This window comes from Mauremys reevesii, linkage group 3, assembly GCF_016161935.1.
Source record: "Mauremys reevesii isolate NIE-2019 linkage group 3, ASM1616193v1, whole genome shotgun sequence".
Lineage (NCBI taxonomy): Eukaryota > Metazoa > Chordata > Testudines > Geoemydidae > Mauremys > Mauremys reevesii.
Window position 1 is genome coordinate 53,859,413 of NC_052625.1, and position 16,972 is coordinate 53,876,384.

The following is a 16,972-nucleotide window of genomic DNA, read 5'->3' on the forward strand; positions in this document are numbered from 1 at the left end:
CAGTTATTAGCTTTCCTTCCCTGTTAAGTAGAGGACCTGTGCTCTCCTTTGTCTTTTATTTTTTTATCCTAGTATGTTTAAAAAAACCTCTTCTTGTGTCTACATGCATATGCTGTTTTGTACTCCTCCTTAGCAATTTGCCTGTTTCCACTTTTTGTAAGATTCCTTTTTGATTTTCAAGTCAATTAAAGGGCTCCTGACGGAGCCATACTGGCATCTTCCTATTTTTCCTTGGCATTGGGATAGCTTGGAGTTGTGCCTTTTATATTGACTCCTTGATAAATTGCCAGCTGTCCTGAATTCCTTTGTCCCCTAGATTTTCTTCTTATGGGACCTCACCTACCAGTTCTCCAAGTTTTTGTTAGTCTGTTTTGAAGTCCGTTATCCTTATTCTGTTTCTCTCACTCCTTCCTTTCCCTAGAGTCATGAAATCTATCACTTTCACACAAAATTGTCTTCCACCTTCATATTCACTACCAATTCCTCCCTTTTGGTCAGAATCAAGTCTAATATCGCTGTCTCCCTGGTAACTTCCTCCACTTTCTGAAACAAAAAGTTGTCCCCACTGCATTCCAAATATTTAGTGGAAATGGTCTATTTTGTCATATTGCTTTTCCAGCAGATTTCTGGGTAAAGTCCCCCATTTCTACCAGGTTTTGGATATTTATTTGTTCTAGAAATGCCTCATCTAGTTCCTCTTTCTGATTTATTGGTCTATAGTAGACCCTTACCATGAAGTCACCTGTGGGTTTTTGTTGTTTTTTTAACTCCTTCTACTTCTGCCAAACACACATTCAACTCAGCAGATGTAGAAGTATAACTCAAAGTATAGTATAACTCAATCTTCTTTTGTCAGGGCCTCCAAGATCAGGATATGGTTTCATAAACCAGGCAAAAGGGGTCCCTGAGGTCCCTTATAAAAACAGTGGCGAAAGTTACTCCATTTATGACAATATAATTTGGTTGGAATCGCTTTCCCGCCTGTCCAGGAAGGTAGAATCTCAAACAGCTGAAAATCTTGGTGTCATGAACTTTTCCTGTGAAACTCATATTGGCATCCATAATTTGGCCTCAGTGGTTGACAAGAGCCCGTACAACATGGAGTAGTGCCCTTGGTGATTTATGTACTCTTGTGCTCCTTGAAGAGGGCAAACTATGGGCATATGAGTCCCATGGCACAATTAGGAAACCCCATTGTCTCAAAGTCAGCAGCTACTTAGGGACATTGTTCATGCTCACCACCTTTGGGTAGATTACATACCTGATTGCCTTGGAAACCTCTGCACCACAGCCCCAGCAGTCGACTTGCCAACACCAAGTTGGTAATCAAAGGAGATGTCAGGAGTGGCTAGCTACCAGATGGTTATAGCAACCCACTTCTGGAGCAGCCTGGCTGCCTTCCTGTGTGTGTCATGATGCTGGAGGACTGCTCCACAAAACTCTACAAATGTTGCTTTCTTCATGGGGAAAGTTCTGGAGCCACTGCTTTGGTCATCCCAGGTGTGCATGACAATGTGATCCTAACAGTCTGTGTTTGTGGCCCTGCTCCAGAAGCACCAGTCTACCTAGGGGGCAATAGTATATATACCGCGAGCTGTGAGCAGCATCAATTGGAGTCTGCTGCATCTGTATTGTCATTGTCGTCCTCCTCTTAAAGTCCTTTTAAAGACTTCCTTTAAAAAGTGGAAGTCAAATCCTAGTGAGGCAAATAGAAAGGAGCATAAACACTGCCAAATTAAGAGCAAGAGTATAATAAGAAAAGCCAAAGAGGAGTTTGAAGAACGGCTAGCCAAAAACTCCGAAGGTAATAACAAAATGTTTTTTAAGTACATCAGAAGCAGGAAGCCTGCTAAACAACCAGTGGGGCCCCTTGACGATCGAAATACAAAAGGAGCGCTTAAAGACGATAAAGTCATTGTGGAGAAACTAAATGGATTCTTTGCTTCAATCTTCACGGCTGAGGATGTTAGGGAGATTCCCAAACCTGAGCTGGCTTTTGTAGGTGACAAATCTGAGGAACTGTCACAGACTGAAGTGTCACTAGAGGAGGTTTTGGAATTAATTGATTAAACTCAACATTAACAAATCACCGGGACTCGATGGCATTCACCCAAAGTTCTGAAAGAACTCAAATGTGAAGTTGCAAAATTATTAACTAAGGTTTGTAACCTGTCCTTTAAATCGGCTTTGGTACCCAATGACTGGAAGTTAGCTAATGTAATGCCGATATTTAAAAAGGGCTCTAGAAGTGATCCCGGCAATTACAGACTGGTAAGTCTAACATTGGTACAGGGCAAATTAGTCAAAACAATAGTTAAGAATAAAATTGTCAGACACATAGAAAAACATAAACTGTTGAGCAATAGTCAATGTGGTTTCTGTAAAGGGAAATCGTGTCTTACTAATCTATTAGAGTTCTTTGAAGGGGTCAACAAACATGTGGACAAGGGGGATCCAGTGGACATAGTGTACTTAGATTTCCAGAAAGCCTTTGACAAGGTCCCTCACCAAAGGCTCTTACGTAAATTAAGCTGTCAAGGGATAAAAGGGAAGGTCCTTTCATGGATTGAGAACTGGTTAAAAGACAGGGAACAAAGGGTAGGAATTAATGGTAAATTCTCAGAATGGAGAGGGGTAACTAGTGGTGTTCCCCAAGGGTCAGTCCTAGGACCAATCCTATTGAACTTATTCATAAATATCTGGAGAAAGGGGTAAACAGTGATGTGGCAAAGTTTGCAGATGATACTAAACTGCTCAAGATAGTTAAGACCAAAGCAGATTGTGAAGAACTTCAAAAAGATCTCACAAAACTAAGTGATTGGGCAACAAAATGGCAAATGAAATTTAATGTGGATAAATGTAAAGTAATGCACGTTGGAAAAAATAACCCCAACTAAACATACAATATGATGGGGGCTAATTTAGCTACAACGAGTCAAGAAAAAGATCTTGGAGTCATTGTGGATAGTTCTCTGAAGATGTCCACGCAGTGTGCAGAGGCTGTCAAAAAAGCAAACAGGATGCTAGGAATCATTAAAAAGGGGATAGAGAATAAGACTGAGAATATATTATTATCTTTATATAAATCCATGGTACGCCCACATCTTGAATACTGTGTACAGATGTGGTCTCCTCACCTCAAAAAAGATATACTGGCACTAGAAAAGGTTCAGAAAAGGGCAACTAAAATGATTAGGGGTTTGGAGAGGGTCCCATATGAGGAAAGATTAAAGAGGCTAGGACTCTTCAGCTTGGAAAAGAGGAGACTAAGGGGGGATATGATAGAGGTATATAAAATCATGAGTGATGTTGAGAAAGTGGATAAGGAAAAGTTATTTACTTATTCCCATAATACAAGAACTAGGGGTCACCAAATGAAATTAACAGGCAGCAGGTTTAAAACAAATAAAAGGAAGTTCTTCTTCACGCAGCGCACAGTCAACTTGTGGAACTCCTTACCTGAGGAGGTTATGAAGGCTAGGACTATAACAGTGTTTAAAAAAAAAACTGGATAAATTCATGGTGGTTAAGTCCATAAATGGCTATTAGCCAGGATGGGTAAAGAATGGTGTCCCTAGCCTCTGTTTGTCAGAGGATGGAGATGGATGGCAGGATAGTGATCACTTGATCATTGCCTGTTAGGTTCACTCCCTCTGGGGCACCTGGCACTGGCCACTGTTGGTAGACAGATACTGGGCTAGATGGACCTTTGGTCTGACCTGGTACGGCTGTTCTTATGTTTTCCAAAAGATGCCTTTGGTAGATCAGAAAACACTGCTGTTATGTCCACCAGCACCTCTTGGATGCTTTGCCTGTTTCCTGACACAGGAGTGAAAATGCAAGTAGGGTAAGTTCTTCAAATGGTGACTCCTCTGTGGCTGGCTCTGGTTGCTGGGAGAATGCAGACTCAAAAGTCATCTCAGCTGGATGTGTTTGTGGGCTATGACAAATTCCTCTCAAGTGCTGTGGGATGGATAGTCAAGCTTTCCCACAGTGCACCACGAACAATGGACTAGAGTGACTACAGCTGACAAGGTCACTTAGCAGCATAATGCTGTTGGTTTGACTCAGGTCTGCATAGTGCACTGTGGACACACAAGTGAGACCCACGTTCAGAAATTCTACAAATACCAAGCCTGTGGCTTGAGTCCCCCACAGACCTGGCTCTATGTTCCAGTGTGGACCTAGCCTAAGAAACCTCTGTTCACACTTCTCTCCCCACTATTGGATCCTCACCCTACTGCTGAAGCACCTACTGCTGGGGGGCCTGGCGGGGATAATCTTACTGATTTTGGGGCAGCTCTGGTGTTTTCACCATGGAAATTAAGAAAATGTGGTATAGTCTGGATAGGACTGTGTGTACTTCAGTAGTCCTCCTATGTTCCTACTCCTCTCTTCCCACCATTGTTTTGCTTACATAGGCATTGAACTCTACCACATGGAGTTAAGAATGGCAATTGTCTTGTAGATGGGACATAGGTGAGCCTTAGCTCTGACCCATGTGCCCTTCTAATGATGCCTAGACTGGGGAGGAGCTGAGGCTGGCTTCTCCCAGTGAACAGGAAGGCAGACTAGCTTCCCCCAAAGTGGGCTCATATCCATGGAGAGAAGAGGAATGAGGAGACAGGTTAGTCTTTCTGAAAGTCTCCCTGCTCTGCTCAAGTCTTAACTGCCAATTTCCTTTCACTACTCCTGGTAATCTCAGTTGAGCACCATGGTGATAGTAAGCTTCGTGTTTCCCAACGCTACCTTCCAGCAACTACCTCATCAGGAGAAGGTGCACAGAAATGCCTTATCCTCATTTCAGGACCTTACTCAGTTCTCATGAAGGAGTAAGAGAGAGACATGGTGATCCCCTATTGGCTCCAGGGAACATACTTTTAATAGTCCTAGCACTCCATAAACCACAAAGCTCACTAACCTGCCCTGGTGCGTCTCACATTAATATGGAGTAGTGTGTATGGTATTATTGGGGATATCCTTTAACTAAATAAGAGATATCCTTTAACTTTTGTTATACATTATCATTTTGTTAGTGGTGCCTTCAAGATACTGTGAATTTGTGCTTTAATTAGTTCAGTGTTGTGCGTTTCTAATGATAGGTTTTATTGCAGTGGTTCTCAAACTTTTGTACTGGTGACCCCTTTCACATAGCAAGCCTCTGAGTGCGACCACCCTTATAAATTTAAAAACATTTTTTTTATACATTTAACATTATTATAAATGCTGGAGGCAAAGTGGGGTTTGGGGTGGAGGCTGACCGCTTGTGACACCCAATGTAATAACCTCGCGGCCCCCTGAAGGGTTCTGACTCCTAGTTTGAGAACCCTTGGTTTATTGTATATAACAGTCCAGAAATGTAGTAGAGAGATAGATCTGTAAGGTAGGAATAACAGTACTTCCATCTGATATATACTACCATCAGTTGTTCTCATAATTCAAATTAATTTGTGGGTATTCATCCCCCTGGTGAATTTGTTCCTTGATCTTTATTTTACTCAACTATGTACCTTGTTTGGGTATGTATTACAAATGTAAAAAGATTCCTTTAAAAATTGATTCCCCCCGCCCACTCTATACACCAGAACCAACTGACGATGATGTGATAAAGCATATTTTGAGGCTGAGAGGCAAACTTGGCTGGCAAACGATATTACCACCACGTGGATACATAGCTGAAGAGACGAAGGCGACTATAATTCAGAAGATTGCACTTCGGGTAATTTTCTTTATTTTTCTGTTGAATTTTGCCTTGTGAAAATGAGGATTGAATGTAAATTTAGTGAAAATAGTTCTCCCTTGCCTATTTTCCCCCCCGAACATAATTTTTTCCTTAAATCAGGAGAACAGAATGCTCAGAATGAGTAAAACATTAGTAGGATTGGGGCCTAAACCTTTAAAATCACCAGTGATATAGCCTATGCCTTGTAAGAGGCAGAGAGATTCTGGGGAGTGGAAGAAGTGAGACACCTTGAATAGTGATGCCTGGCAGTGCTGTATTTGTCTCCAGATGTCCTGGGAGGGCATAGTAAGAAGTGGCCTTTAATAAAGCATGTACTGTGAGCAGCATTAGCCAGATATTTCTTCACATTCACTGGAGTGCTAACAGCCAAAATATGTCTGTCCCTTTGTAAGTGCAGTAGTGATGGTAAGAGGTCTCCTTGTGTTCTCTCTTCAATAAAGTGCACTCTTACAGAGCCAGACATAGTTTGGGCCTATTTATGCAGAACAGCAAGTTATGCAAGTCCTAGTGGGGCAAGTATTCTTTGTCATCATCTCATCAACAACAACAGAAAAACAGTCTCTTTTTCATTAGAAATTCTTCCCTATTTAGAACTGTTACTGATCCCAATGCAGCTGCATTGGTGGTAGTTCAGTGGTAGAAAATGGTTGTTTTTTAAAGTTTAGTGTAGACAAGTAATCTGATGTGCAGGAACAAGGGGCACCTTTTCATCCATCTGGATCTTTGTATGCTGACATTTATATAATTGTGATCAGGTTCGAAAGGTCAACTACTGTTGCAGGAAATCAGAAAAATCTGCTTCATAGTACAGTACTAGTTATTCATTTATTCTTTCACATTTGTTACCATTGGCCCTTCATTTGTTAGTATTTTGCATTTTTCTTTAAAGTTCTCACCATTACATCTTCACTGGTAGAAGCCAGGATGGCAGTGCTAGTGTAGACAGGCAGCTGGTGTCTGTTAGCATTATAATCACCAACCGTAATGATGGTAGTAAAATAAGAATATCGAAGAAAAAAAAAAAGCCTTAGTTGCTAAGTGGCTGCTCCTTATTCATACACAGAGAGTAACAAAATGGAGGCCATTTGGTAAATAAAATTTTGATGTGGAATGTAGGAGGAGATACAGGAAACTTATTGTAGGCCTCCTGTATAAACCACAAGTCTTGAAAGGATTTGATTTTAATCAGTAAAGGCTGATTTCAGTGTGTCAGCTGAAATTATCATTATCAGTCAGCGTGATTGCAGTCCTCCCCTTGGCAGCACCTTACAGCTGCATGGATCAGATGTCAACAGCACAGCAGCAACTCAGAGAACCCTCCGCAGCCATGTTGCCATGGGCCTGCTCTCTCACTCCCCAGGTAGGAGACCTGCCAGGACCCAGCCACCCACTCACTCACTCCTGTGACATCAGAACTGTAGAGGGTTCCCTGCAGGGCTGAGTGGCTGCTGACATGTGGTCCCTGCAGGCACAAGGCTGTGGGTGGAAGGCTGCAATCCTGGCAGAGCAGAGCAGAATAGAGACTCCTGTCTAGGACAGCAAAGAGAAAGAAGAGAATGAGGCCCTGACAGGAGCTATTAAGCAGTGGGATGGCCTCCCCTGTATTGGGGGCTCATCTGGGCCACTGACTCCCTGCTGAAACTTAAATTAGATTGATTTAAAATTGATAGAAATAAGAAAAAAAAAGTTAAAAATAATTTCCATCAAAATTAAAAAAATATAAAATTCTGCCAAAACTAATAACTTTGTGGTAGAAGAAGCCTTCCAAATGATTTGATTATTATTTCTTCCCATCATAAGTCATCAGTGTCAATTATGTAGTTCAAGGTATGAAAGACATTATATATAAAATAAATAGAACACTGGTTTTCAACATTTTTTTCATTTGCAGACCCATAAATATTTCAAATGGACATGCAGACCCCTTTGGAAATCTTGGACATAGTCTGCAGACCCCCAAGGGTCTGTGGACCACAGGTTGAAAACCACTGTCATAGAACATCCAACTTGCAGGATATCTATTAAATTGCCATGTGTGGATAGCTTTTCTAGAGTGCCTGGCATTTGGGATGGCATGAGCTTTATACTTCTATTACCTGTTTCCCTGTAGGAGTGAAAGTAATTGCATTTCTCTTGTATTGCACAGTTGGTTTTTCAGCGCTAATTCTTTCAAAAGTGGTGATTATGCTTCTATATTTTGATCAAAACTGATTGAAGTGATATTGCCTTACTGCAAATTATTTAAGAACTGAACAACACAATACTTGGTTTCTCGAGGAAAGAAAATAATACATAAATATCATGGTAACAGCAATTCAAAATGCATGGAAGGTGTTTAGAAATCTGGTTTCAAATAATGTAGTACTTATAACATTGGCAAAGTTTGTTGCATCATAGTAACTGGTTGAGAAGTATAAGGGCTTCCTCCAGTTTAACATCCTCTTTGCATCTTGATATAGGTAGTAGGAAGCCAGATTTTGAAACATTGACTCCATGAATGGGTAGCTAGCTACCTGGTGAAAATTTTGCACAGGAACCTGCTTCTGCATGCAAAATGTTCCTGCCCATTGTTAGAGGCAGGATCAAAAATATACTCTGCAGCTTTGCAACTTTTGATTCAAAAGCTTATTCCTCTATGTCCCTACAAGAAGCATAATAATTTGATAAAATGTAGTTCATTCAACCTGTATTTATGCCATATTTTCAAAACTACTAGATAGTAACAGTATTTAGAATATTAAATAGCACCTTTTTTCTAACATTCACAAAGTGCTTTACAATATTAATTGATTAAACCTAACAATGCTCCTATAACAGGGGTGGGCAAACTTTTCTTTGGCCTGAGGGCCACATTGGGTTTCGGAAATTGTATGGAGGACCGGTTAGGGGAGGCTGTGCCTCCCCAAACAGCCAGGCGTGGCCTGGCTCCTGCCCTTATTCTCCCCCCCTCCGCCCGCTTCTCACCCCTGGGACCCCTGCCCCATCTGCCGCCCCGTCCAACCCCTCCTTTCATTCCTGGCTGCCCCGCCCCAGGACCCCTGCCCCATCCAACCACCCCTTCTCTCTGACCACCCCCAGAACCACTGCCCCCCTGCTGCCCCATCCAACCCTCCCCTCCTTCCTGACTGCCCTCCGGGACCTCTGCACCCATTCAACCCCCCTGTTCCCTGCCCTCTGACTGCCCTGACCCCTATCCACACCCCTGCCCCTCACCCTGAACTCCCTTGTCCTCTATCCAACCCCCCGCCCCCCGGCTCCCTGCCCCCTTACTGCGCTGCCTGGGCTGTTCAGTATAGCAGAGAAAGATCTAACATGATCCGATGGCTGGAAGTTGAAGCTAGACAAATGCAGCCAGGAAATAAGGTGTACATTTTTAACAGTATGAGTAATTATTCATTGGTACAATTTACCAAGGGTTGTGGTGGATTCTCTATCACTGATAATTTTTAAATCAAGATTGGATGCTTTTCTAAAAGGTGTATTCTGAGGATCATTTTGAGGAAATTCTGTGGCTTGTGTTATACAGAAGGTTAGGCTAGATGATCACAGTGGTCCCTTCTGGCCTTGGAATCTGTGAACATTTAAAAAACTCTCCTGTCATGGAACAGAAGAATAATTGGATTGATGCTACTTGAAGAGCTATATGATGTAATAATAGGTAAATTTCCAGCTAATTCTGATGCCATTATTCACCATTCTGTTTTTAGTCAGTCTGTTTGAATTTATTATTTACTTATGGTAAAGTACATAATCAATTTGTAATTATGAAAAATAAGTGGTGCAGTAACTTAATGCATGTATTCTTTGCTAACAGAGACCTTTATTACTGAAAGATAGTGGAGAATATATATATTGTCTCAGAAGAAGCAGGAACAACCCTAAGGCTCCCTATAATCCATACGATCTTCAAGTTGTCTCTGCAAATTCAGCTAGACATAATAAAGAATATTGGACCATTACTGCTTCATTTGTGTCCAAGGTATCTATATAATAATTTCAGAATTTACATTCACAGCAGTAATTGTAACTCAGGAGTTTTGAAACTTTTTTGTAGAATGTATCCACCCCACCTCCCATTTATGATCTTACAACATCCCAGTGGAAATTACAGTACTTGCATATTTAAATAATACATTGTGGCACTCGAACCCCTCTAATGCATGTGCCACACATACAGATGGATGAGTTTGCTACTACTGGCTGCAAGTTAACAGACCTGGGCCATTTTTCTCAGGCAGAATAGGCTTCTGCTTTTAGACCCAGAGTTCTGGGTTTGATCCCTGCTGTCAACGAGCCATTGAGAGGCATCACATTACACTTATATAAAAAAGTAGTATTGGGAAAGTATTTAAGGTGTTTTTTTCAAAATTGATCAGCATTGGCCTATATTTGCTCCCTTTGAAGTCTCTGGTAAAACTCCCATTGATTTCAGTGGAAGCAGAATTAAGTCAACACTGAGCATTTTTGAAAATCTCACTCAGTGTATTTTTATCTGCCTTTTAGTGATTTACAGCTGGAAATAAAGAGGGGGAGTCATTGCTGTATGACCAGTCAGCTGTCCATGGACCACAGTTTGGCTAAGGCCTATTAGAAAAAGAGCACTGCAGTAATCTGTACAGACTATTTCGGTGGTGCTGAACTTGATGGGGAAACCTGGGTTATTTTCCATTAGCTTAAAAGGTCTCCTTTAGCACAAGTACTAGTAACTTGTAGTTTGGAAAGATAGACTGACTGACTTAATAGGTTATGAGTCACTGTCCCTATGGATGCTCCACTTCAGGTGTGTGCATGTCCATGTGCTTTCAATCAGAGATTCTTGTCAGCAATATCTATTGGCCTGTGCCCTACACATTCTCATACTCCGGTACAAGAATATACAGGGAGGGAAGGATATGCCACCGCCCCCCTCCAACCTTCATCCCTGGTAATGACACCTATAGCTCCTCCACTGGAGATAGATGATATTGCCTCAGACATTTCCATCCAGGTTTCCACCACTTTCCCATTCAGCCTTCCTCCTTTAAGGTATATCCCAAGGACGAGAGCCCAGGAACCAGTCGATGACTGACTTGTCAACCTTAGCAGGAACATCCTTGGGACCCCACTCCTTTTCCTTATGCCCCCACAGCATTTTTCTTTTTGGACACCTTGTGCTCCTTATGGTGGCCAATTCTGTAAGGTGCCCTCATGCAAGAGGACCTACGAAATCAACAGCCACTGGCACCTCAGGATTCTCTTCCCAGGAAAAGACACTTTCATCTAACAAATCCTCTTCCTCACCAGGAAAGATGGTTATGCCCCCACCCCCATTCTCAATGGGTGATTTCAAGATCTTACAAAAGTTTAGGAAAAAGAATCATAGAGGCCTTGTGGATCCCCTTGGAGGAAATACAAGTATTGTGCTCCCGGGTGGATATTTTGCATATCTCCTTTCAGGCAAGGCAATCGTGCTCTGTCAGTGATGCTTTACTTACTATCACGAGCCTGCATGATATAGGAAACACAGGTAACCATTCCACCCACATGCTGACAAAAAGTACTATGTATTGTCCATGGATTCAGAGTATTTTTCTCCCATCCCGCCCCTAACTTTTTGGTAGTTGATACTGTTAATGAAAGGAATAGGTGGTATTGGTCCAGACATCTCCCTCCAGTAAAGAACTTAAGTGCCTGGACCATCTCAGTTGCAAAAGCTATTCTTCAATTGTTCTATAATTTAAGATTGCCAGTTATTATGCCTTGATGGTGAAATATTACTTTATAAGTTACAGCAAATTCTCACATTTTATTGATTTGCCTCAAGACCAGAAGGAATAGTTTCAAACTCTCAGTACTGAAGGCCAGATGATTGCCAGATGTTCCCTGTAGACTTTTCTTGATGTGGCAGACATAGCCTTGTGTTTTATGGGAACTCTGTGACAACTCTCTTATGTCAAAAGACCTACTGATCTCTTTGGTATTGGACTACATACTATTGTCCTGTCATCATTAAATTGATGGGAAGAACCTTTGAAAATCTGGAAGGAAGCATCCTCTTTCCAACATTGCCACCAATACACTGGCTCACTAGTCTGGGATACAGTGTAAATTAAACTAACTAGAGACTGAAAGATTGAGTGCTTGTGAAACCAGATAACAGGGAAAATAAAGAATCTTGGGGAGTTCTGGCTGGAAAAGAGACACTGACCTTATTCCATTTGCTTTAAGATTTCTTCCAGACCTGTAATGTATAAACATTATGGATGGCCCTTTTCATATAGTATTGGTACAAGATGCCTATAATCAGGACTCACCATGAAGAATTCTGTTGTCCACCCAATTCTGAAGAGGCCATCACTAAATTCAGTCAACCTTGCCAACTACTACTTCTTGTAGTACTCCCTTTTTGAGGAAGCTAATATGAAAGATAGCGAATAGCAGTCCCAAAGTTCACCTGTCCACTGGCTGTGACCTTAATCTTTACCCAATCAGACATCAGTCCAGGACATGGAACTGAAATGATGCTGATGGATGATCTTCTTCACATTCTCATAGACAAGGAACAATCATCTGCTCTCTTAGATTTCTTGTGTTTTGATTCAGTTGATCATAGGATGCTGCTATCTCATCTGAAAGATGGGGTAGAAGTCAAAGGAAACCGTCTCAATAGTTTAAATCCTTTGGGGCTTCACTCAAAGGGTCGTGGTGAACAACTGTCACTTTGCTTATCAGAATCCTTACATGTGAAGTGTACTGTAAGGCTCACTTCTCTCCCCTCTCCTATTCAATATTTCTTCTTCGAGTGATTGCTCCTATGCATTCCAGTTAGGTGTGTGGGCTGCGCCTGCACGGCTCTTCGGAAGATTTTTACCCTAGCAACTCCGGCGGGCCGGCTGGGCGCCCCCTGGAGTGGCGCCGCTATAGCGCAGGATATATACCCCAGCCGGCCCGTCCGCTCCTCAGTTCCTTCTTTCCGCCCGTGACGGCCGTTGGAACAGTGGAGCACAGCTTAGCTGACCTCCACTTCCCTAGCTACTCGTAGTTTTCTCTCGTTCTGTTTATAGTGGTAGTTAAATCTGTTTGTTTGTAGAATAGTATAGTGTATTTATTTTACAGGGGTTGGGGTTTATCCCCTTCCCCTCACCCGGGTCCGGGTCCGGTGCCCGGTCCACAGGGTTTTCTACTGCTCGTCCGGCCACAAGCCGCTGCCGACAAGAGATCTTCTCCTAAGTGCCTCGAGGGATCTTACCTCACAGATAAGTGCCGCGTTTGTGAGGCCCTTAATCCGTGAACAAAGGGGAGCGGGGCTTTCGTTTTGAACAGCTCCTGAGGAGGCAGCTCCTGAGGAGGCAGCTCTTGCTCCTCCGCTCTCGGCGCCGACCGCTAGTTCGTTTTCACGGCGCGCTCCCTCGGCACCGGACCGCCGGTGCCGCCAAGGCCTCCTGGCACCACCGTCGCTGAGTCCGACGTACCCTCGGCATGGACCTCTCTCCTGGAGGATGAAGAGTTACTCCGGCCAGGCAAGAGCCGTTGAGTCCGGTGCTGGAAAGCTCCCCGGTATGCACCGTGGTCGAGCTTGCCCGGAAGCTGCGTCCGAGCCGCCTGCTCTGCAGCCGAGCGCTACGCTCAGTCGGATCGCCCGGCACCGATGTCTGCCGCGGCACCGACAATATCCGCACCTTTCACTCCGGCCAGGCAAGAGCCGTCGAGTCCGGTGCTGGAAAGCTCCCCGGTATGGACCGTGGTCGAGCTCGCTCTGACGCTGCGTCCGAGCCGCCTGCTCCACAGCCGAGCGCTACGCTCCGTCGGATCGCCCGGCACCGATGTCGGCCGCGGCACCGACAATATCCGCACTGTTAACTCCGGCCAGGCAAGAGCTGTCGAGTCCGGTGCTGGAAAGCTCCCCGGTGCAGACCGTGGTCGAGCTCACTCTGTAGCTGCGTCCGAGACGCCTGCTCCGCAGCCGAGCGCTAGGCTCCGTCGGATTGCCCAGCACCGATGTCGGCCGCGGCACCGACAATATCCGCACTGTTAACTCCGGCCAGGCAAAAGCCGTCGAGTCCGGTGCCGGAAAGCTCCCCGGTACGCACCGTGGTCGAGCTCGCCCGGAAGCTGCGTCCGAGCCGCCTGCTCCGCAGCCGAGCGCGATGTTCAGTGGGACCGCCGGCACCGACGTCTGCCGCGGCACCGGCAATGTCTGCACCATTAACTCTGGCCAGGCAAGAGCCGTCGAGTCCGGTGCCGGAAAGCTCCCCGGTACGGACCGTGGTCGAGCTCGCCCTGAAGCTGCGTCCGGGGTGCCAGCTATGGTCGAGCTCACTGTTCCCTCCTTTGACATCCGTAGGGCGTCTGCAATCTATATCTAGCGGACAGAGCCCTCTCGTAACGCCCCCAAAACCTTCATCGTACCGGCATACCGGACGAAGGGCATACCTGTCTCCTCCTAGAGGATTTCATCTTCAATTATGTTGTGCATACGCACCTCCTGTGTTTTGGCCCATGTTCCATAGCGCCACCTTACTGCACATTCCACCAGGGCTCAGGCTTCTCTGCTGCCTTCCTGGCTCACATACCCTTCCAGGGGATGTGTCGTGCTACTACCTGGTCCTCTATCCAGACCATTGCCTCTTTGGTCCAACAGTCCAGAGCTGATGCAGCCTTTGGCTTAGCAGTTTGCATTCTGCGACATCTACCTCCGACCCCACCGCCTAGGTAAGGCTTGGGAATCACCTAACTGGAATGCATAGGAGCAATCACTCGAAGAAGAAAAGACGGTTACTCACCTGTAGCAACTGTTGTTCTTCGAGATGTGTTGCTCCTATCCATTCCAGACCCGCCCTCCTTCCCCACTGTCGGAGTAGCCGGCAAGAAGGAACTGAGGAGTGGACGGGCTGGCTGGGGTATATATCCTGCGCTATAGCGGCGCCACTCCAGGGGGCGCCCAGCCGGCCCGCCGGAGTTGCTAGGGTAAAAATCTTCCGAAGAGCCGTGCACGCGCGGCGCGCACACCTAACTGGAATGGATAGGAGCAACACATCTCGAAGAATAACAGTTACTACAGGTGAGTAACCGTCTTTTACATGCAGTCACTAGAAGAAATTGACACTCCACGTGCTCAATTACCAACAAATATGCAAATAACAGCTCTGTTTATCCTTTACCGAGGCCCTGATTTAGATAACCATCCCTAAAACTCACTGAAGTAAATTGGGATTAAGGATATGCTTTCCAATATAGAGATGGTCTTAAGCACAGAAGTAATTTCTTGATTTGTGGCCACAGCATGCACATTGTTATCACACAGCTATCCCAGGCTTTGAATAAGATAAAAACATGGATGAGGATGAATTGGTTGAAGTTAAACACAAGCAAAGTGAAGGTTATGATATATTGGTTGGCAGAGGATAATGAAATGAAAAGCTTGCTGAAGAACTGGCTTGCCCCATTTATGTTGCCACTAGTCAATATATATCCCCAAATAATCAACAGCATCTGCATTCTAGACATCTTTATGGACTCCCCACTGATGCTGAACTCGTGTAACACCAGTATTTCAAGACAGTTCTGCAACTCAGCACCTGATATACAACAAGTGTGAGTGCACAGAGGTAACTCTCAAAGAGCAACAATTATTATGTCACCTCTTTCTTAGCAGAAGTCCTCACTGAGATGATGATGCTTAGGTCCCTCTTCTGAGTTGATACAGTTAATTTAAAACCCTGTATAAGTAGCTGAAATTGTTCCTTCCACTGTTCATTACTTTGCATGTATCACTATTGAACTCGGTCTGCACTCATGTTGTCCTTTCATCTAATTTGGTTAAATCCTTTTGAAGTTCCTCAGTCTTCTATGTATTTGACTAACCTAAATAACTTTATCATCTGCAATTTTTGCTGTGCCACTGCTTGCTCCCCTTTACAGATGATTAGTAAATGTATTAAACAACACCAGACCTCGTACACAGCCTTTTGTTGAGGGACTTCGTCAAAGACTTTTTGAAGAGCTAAATAAATTATGTCAATACAGTTCTGCTCTATTAGGATGTTAAAACAATTGTATAGATTAGTGGCACAATTTTCCTTTGCAGAAACAGTGCTGGTTAGACCTTTTCGTATCAGGCTCTTCCAGGTGTTTTATTCTATTTTTTATTATTGAGAGTGCATCATTCTCTCTCTCTTTCTCCCCCCACCCCCACTTCGACATTGAGTCAAGTTTAAGCTGTTGGTCCTTCAGTATTCTGGGTTAGAATACCTAAAAGATCTCCTTCAAGGATTCTGAGCTTCAGGAAGCTCTATCCTTACATGAAACCTTCAAACTACAAGAAACTCTGTACTTTTACTTTTTGAATAAACTGTAATGACCAGTGTCCCTATAGTGTGACTGTCTAATCTAGTTGCATTTCTAAAGCACCTATCACAGTAATGTCTAACTACTGTTTCCTGGTGCAGCTAGCAGAGATTGTTAACCGTTATGAATTGTGTGGTGGTTATGGCTAGAAAGTGAAATGAGACCATCATACTCACTTTTAACTGTAATTTAATCAGAATTTTGACTGAAGATCTCTTAATTAAAAAGTTTTATTGTGCACTAATCCTCTCTGAAATGCAGCCTCACAATCACATAGGCAGTATGAAGCAAGATATTTGACATTACAGAGAAGATTGATTTTTTTTCCCCCTGAAATCCTCTTCCAGTAAATATGATGGCAAGCCTTTAAAGCCTTATCACCAGGCACACCTCTACTCCAATATAATGTGATCCTCTGGACCCAAAAAAATCTCACTGTGTTATAGGTGAGATCGCGTTATATCTGGGTAGGGAGAGGAACCGCTTCCTGCCCCAGCTTACCTTCGCTCTGCCTCTGCCTCTTCCCTGAGTTGCACCGCTGCCGCTTCGCTTCTCCCTGCCTTCCAGGCTTGCCGCGCCAATCAGCAAGCCTGGAGCGGGGGAGAAGTGGAGTGGTGGCGGAGCACTCAGAGGTGGAGGCAGAGATGAGCTGGAGTGGGGAGCAGTTCCTCTGTGCCCTCAGCTACTTGCTGCGGCCCTCTCCAGGGCCCCCCCACCCCAGCTCACCTCCATTCCACTTCCCACGAGCATGCCGCAGCTCCGCTTCTCCGTCCTACCTCCCAGGCTTGCCGCACCAATCAGCCGTTTGGCCCGGCAAGCCTGGGAGGGAGGAGAAGCACAGCTGAGCGGTGTGCTCATGGGAGGAGGAGGAGGAGGAAGTGGCGGAGCAGAGGTGAGCTAGTG

The 16,972-nt window shown here is 44.3% G+C and overlaps 1 protein-coding gene across 22 annotated transcripts in view; it reads left to right on the plus strand.

The window, feature by feature from the left end:
* Positions 1-16,972, plus strand: part of DNAH14 (dynein axonemal heavy chain 14) — a 459,746-nt gene that overhangs the window by 33,636 nt on the left and 409,138 nt on the right. For 17 of the 22 annotated variants that reach the window (XR_005596106.1, XM_039529958.1, XM_039529963.1 and 14 more), the window contains exons 6-7: positions 5,586-5,719; positions 9,558-9,722. Coding sequence is in view for 18 of the 22 variants with exons in the window: in XM_039529958.1 (XP_039385892.1) it covers positions 5,586-5,719; positions 9,558-9,722 (299 nt within the window). In the remaining 4 variants the exon portion in view is untranslated. Of the gene's footprint in view, positions 1-5,585; positions 5,720-9,189; positions 9,402-9,557; positions 9,723-15,233; positions 15,331-16,972 lie in introns of those variants that run through there. The other 5 variants (XM_039529972.1, XM_039529973.1, XM_039529975.1 and 2 more) reach the window with 4 other exon arrangements.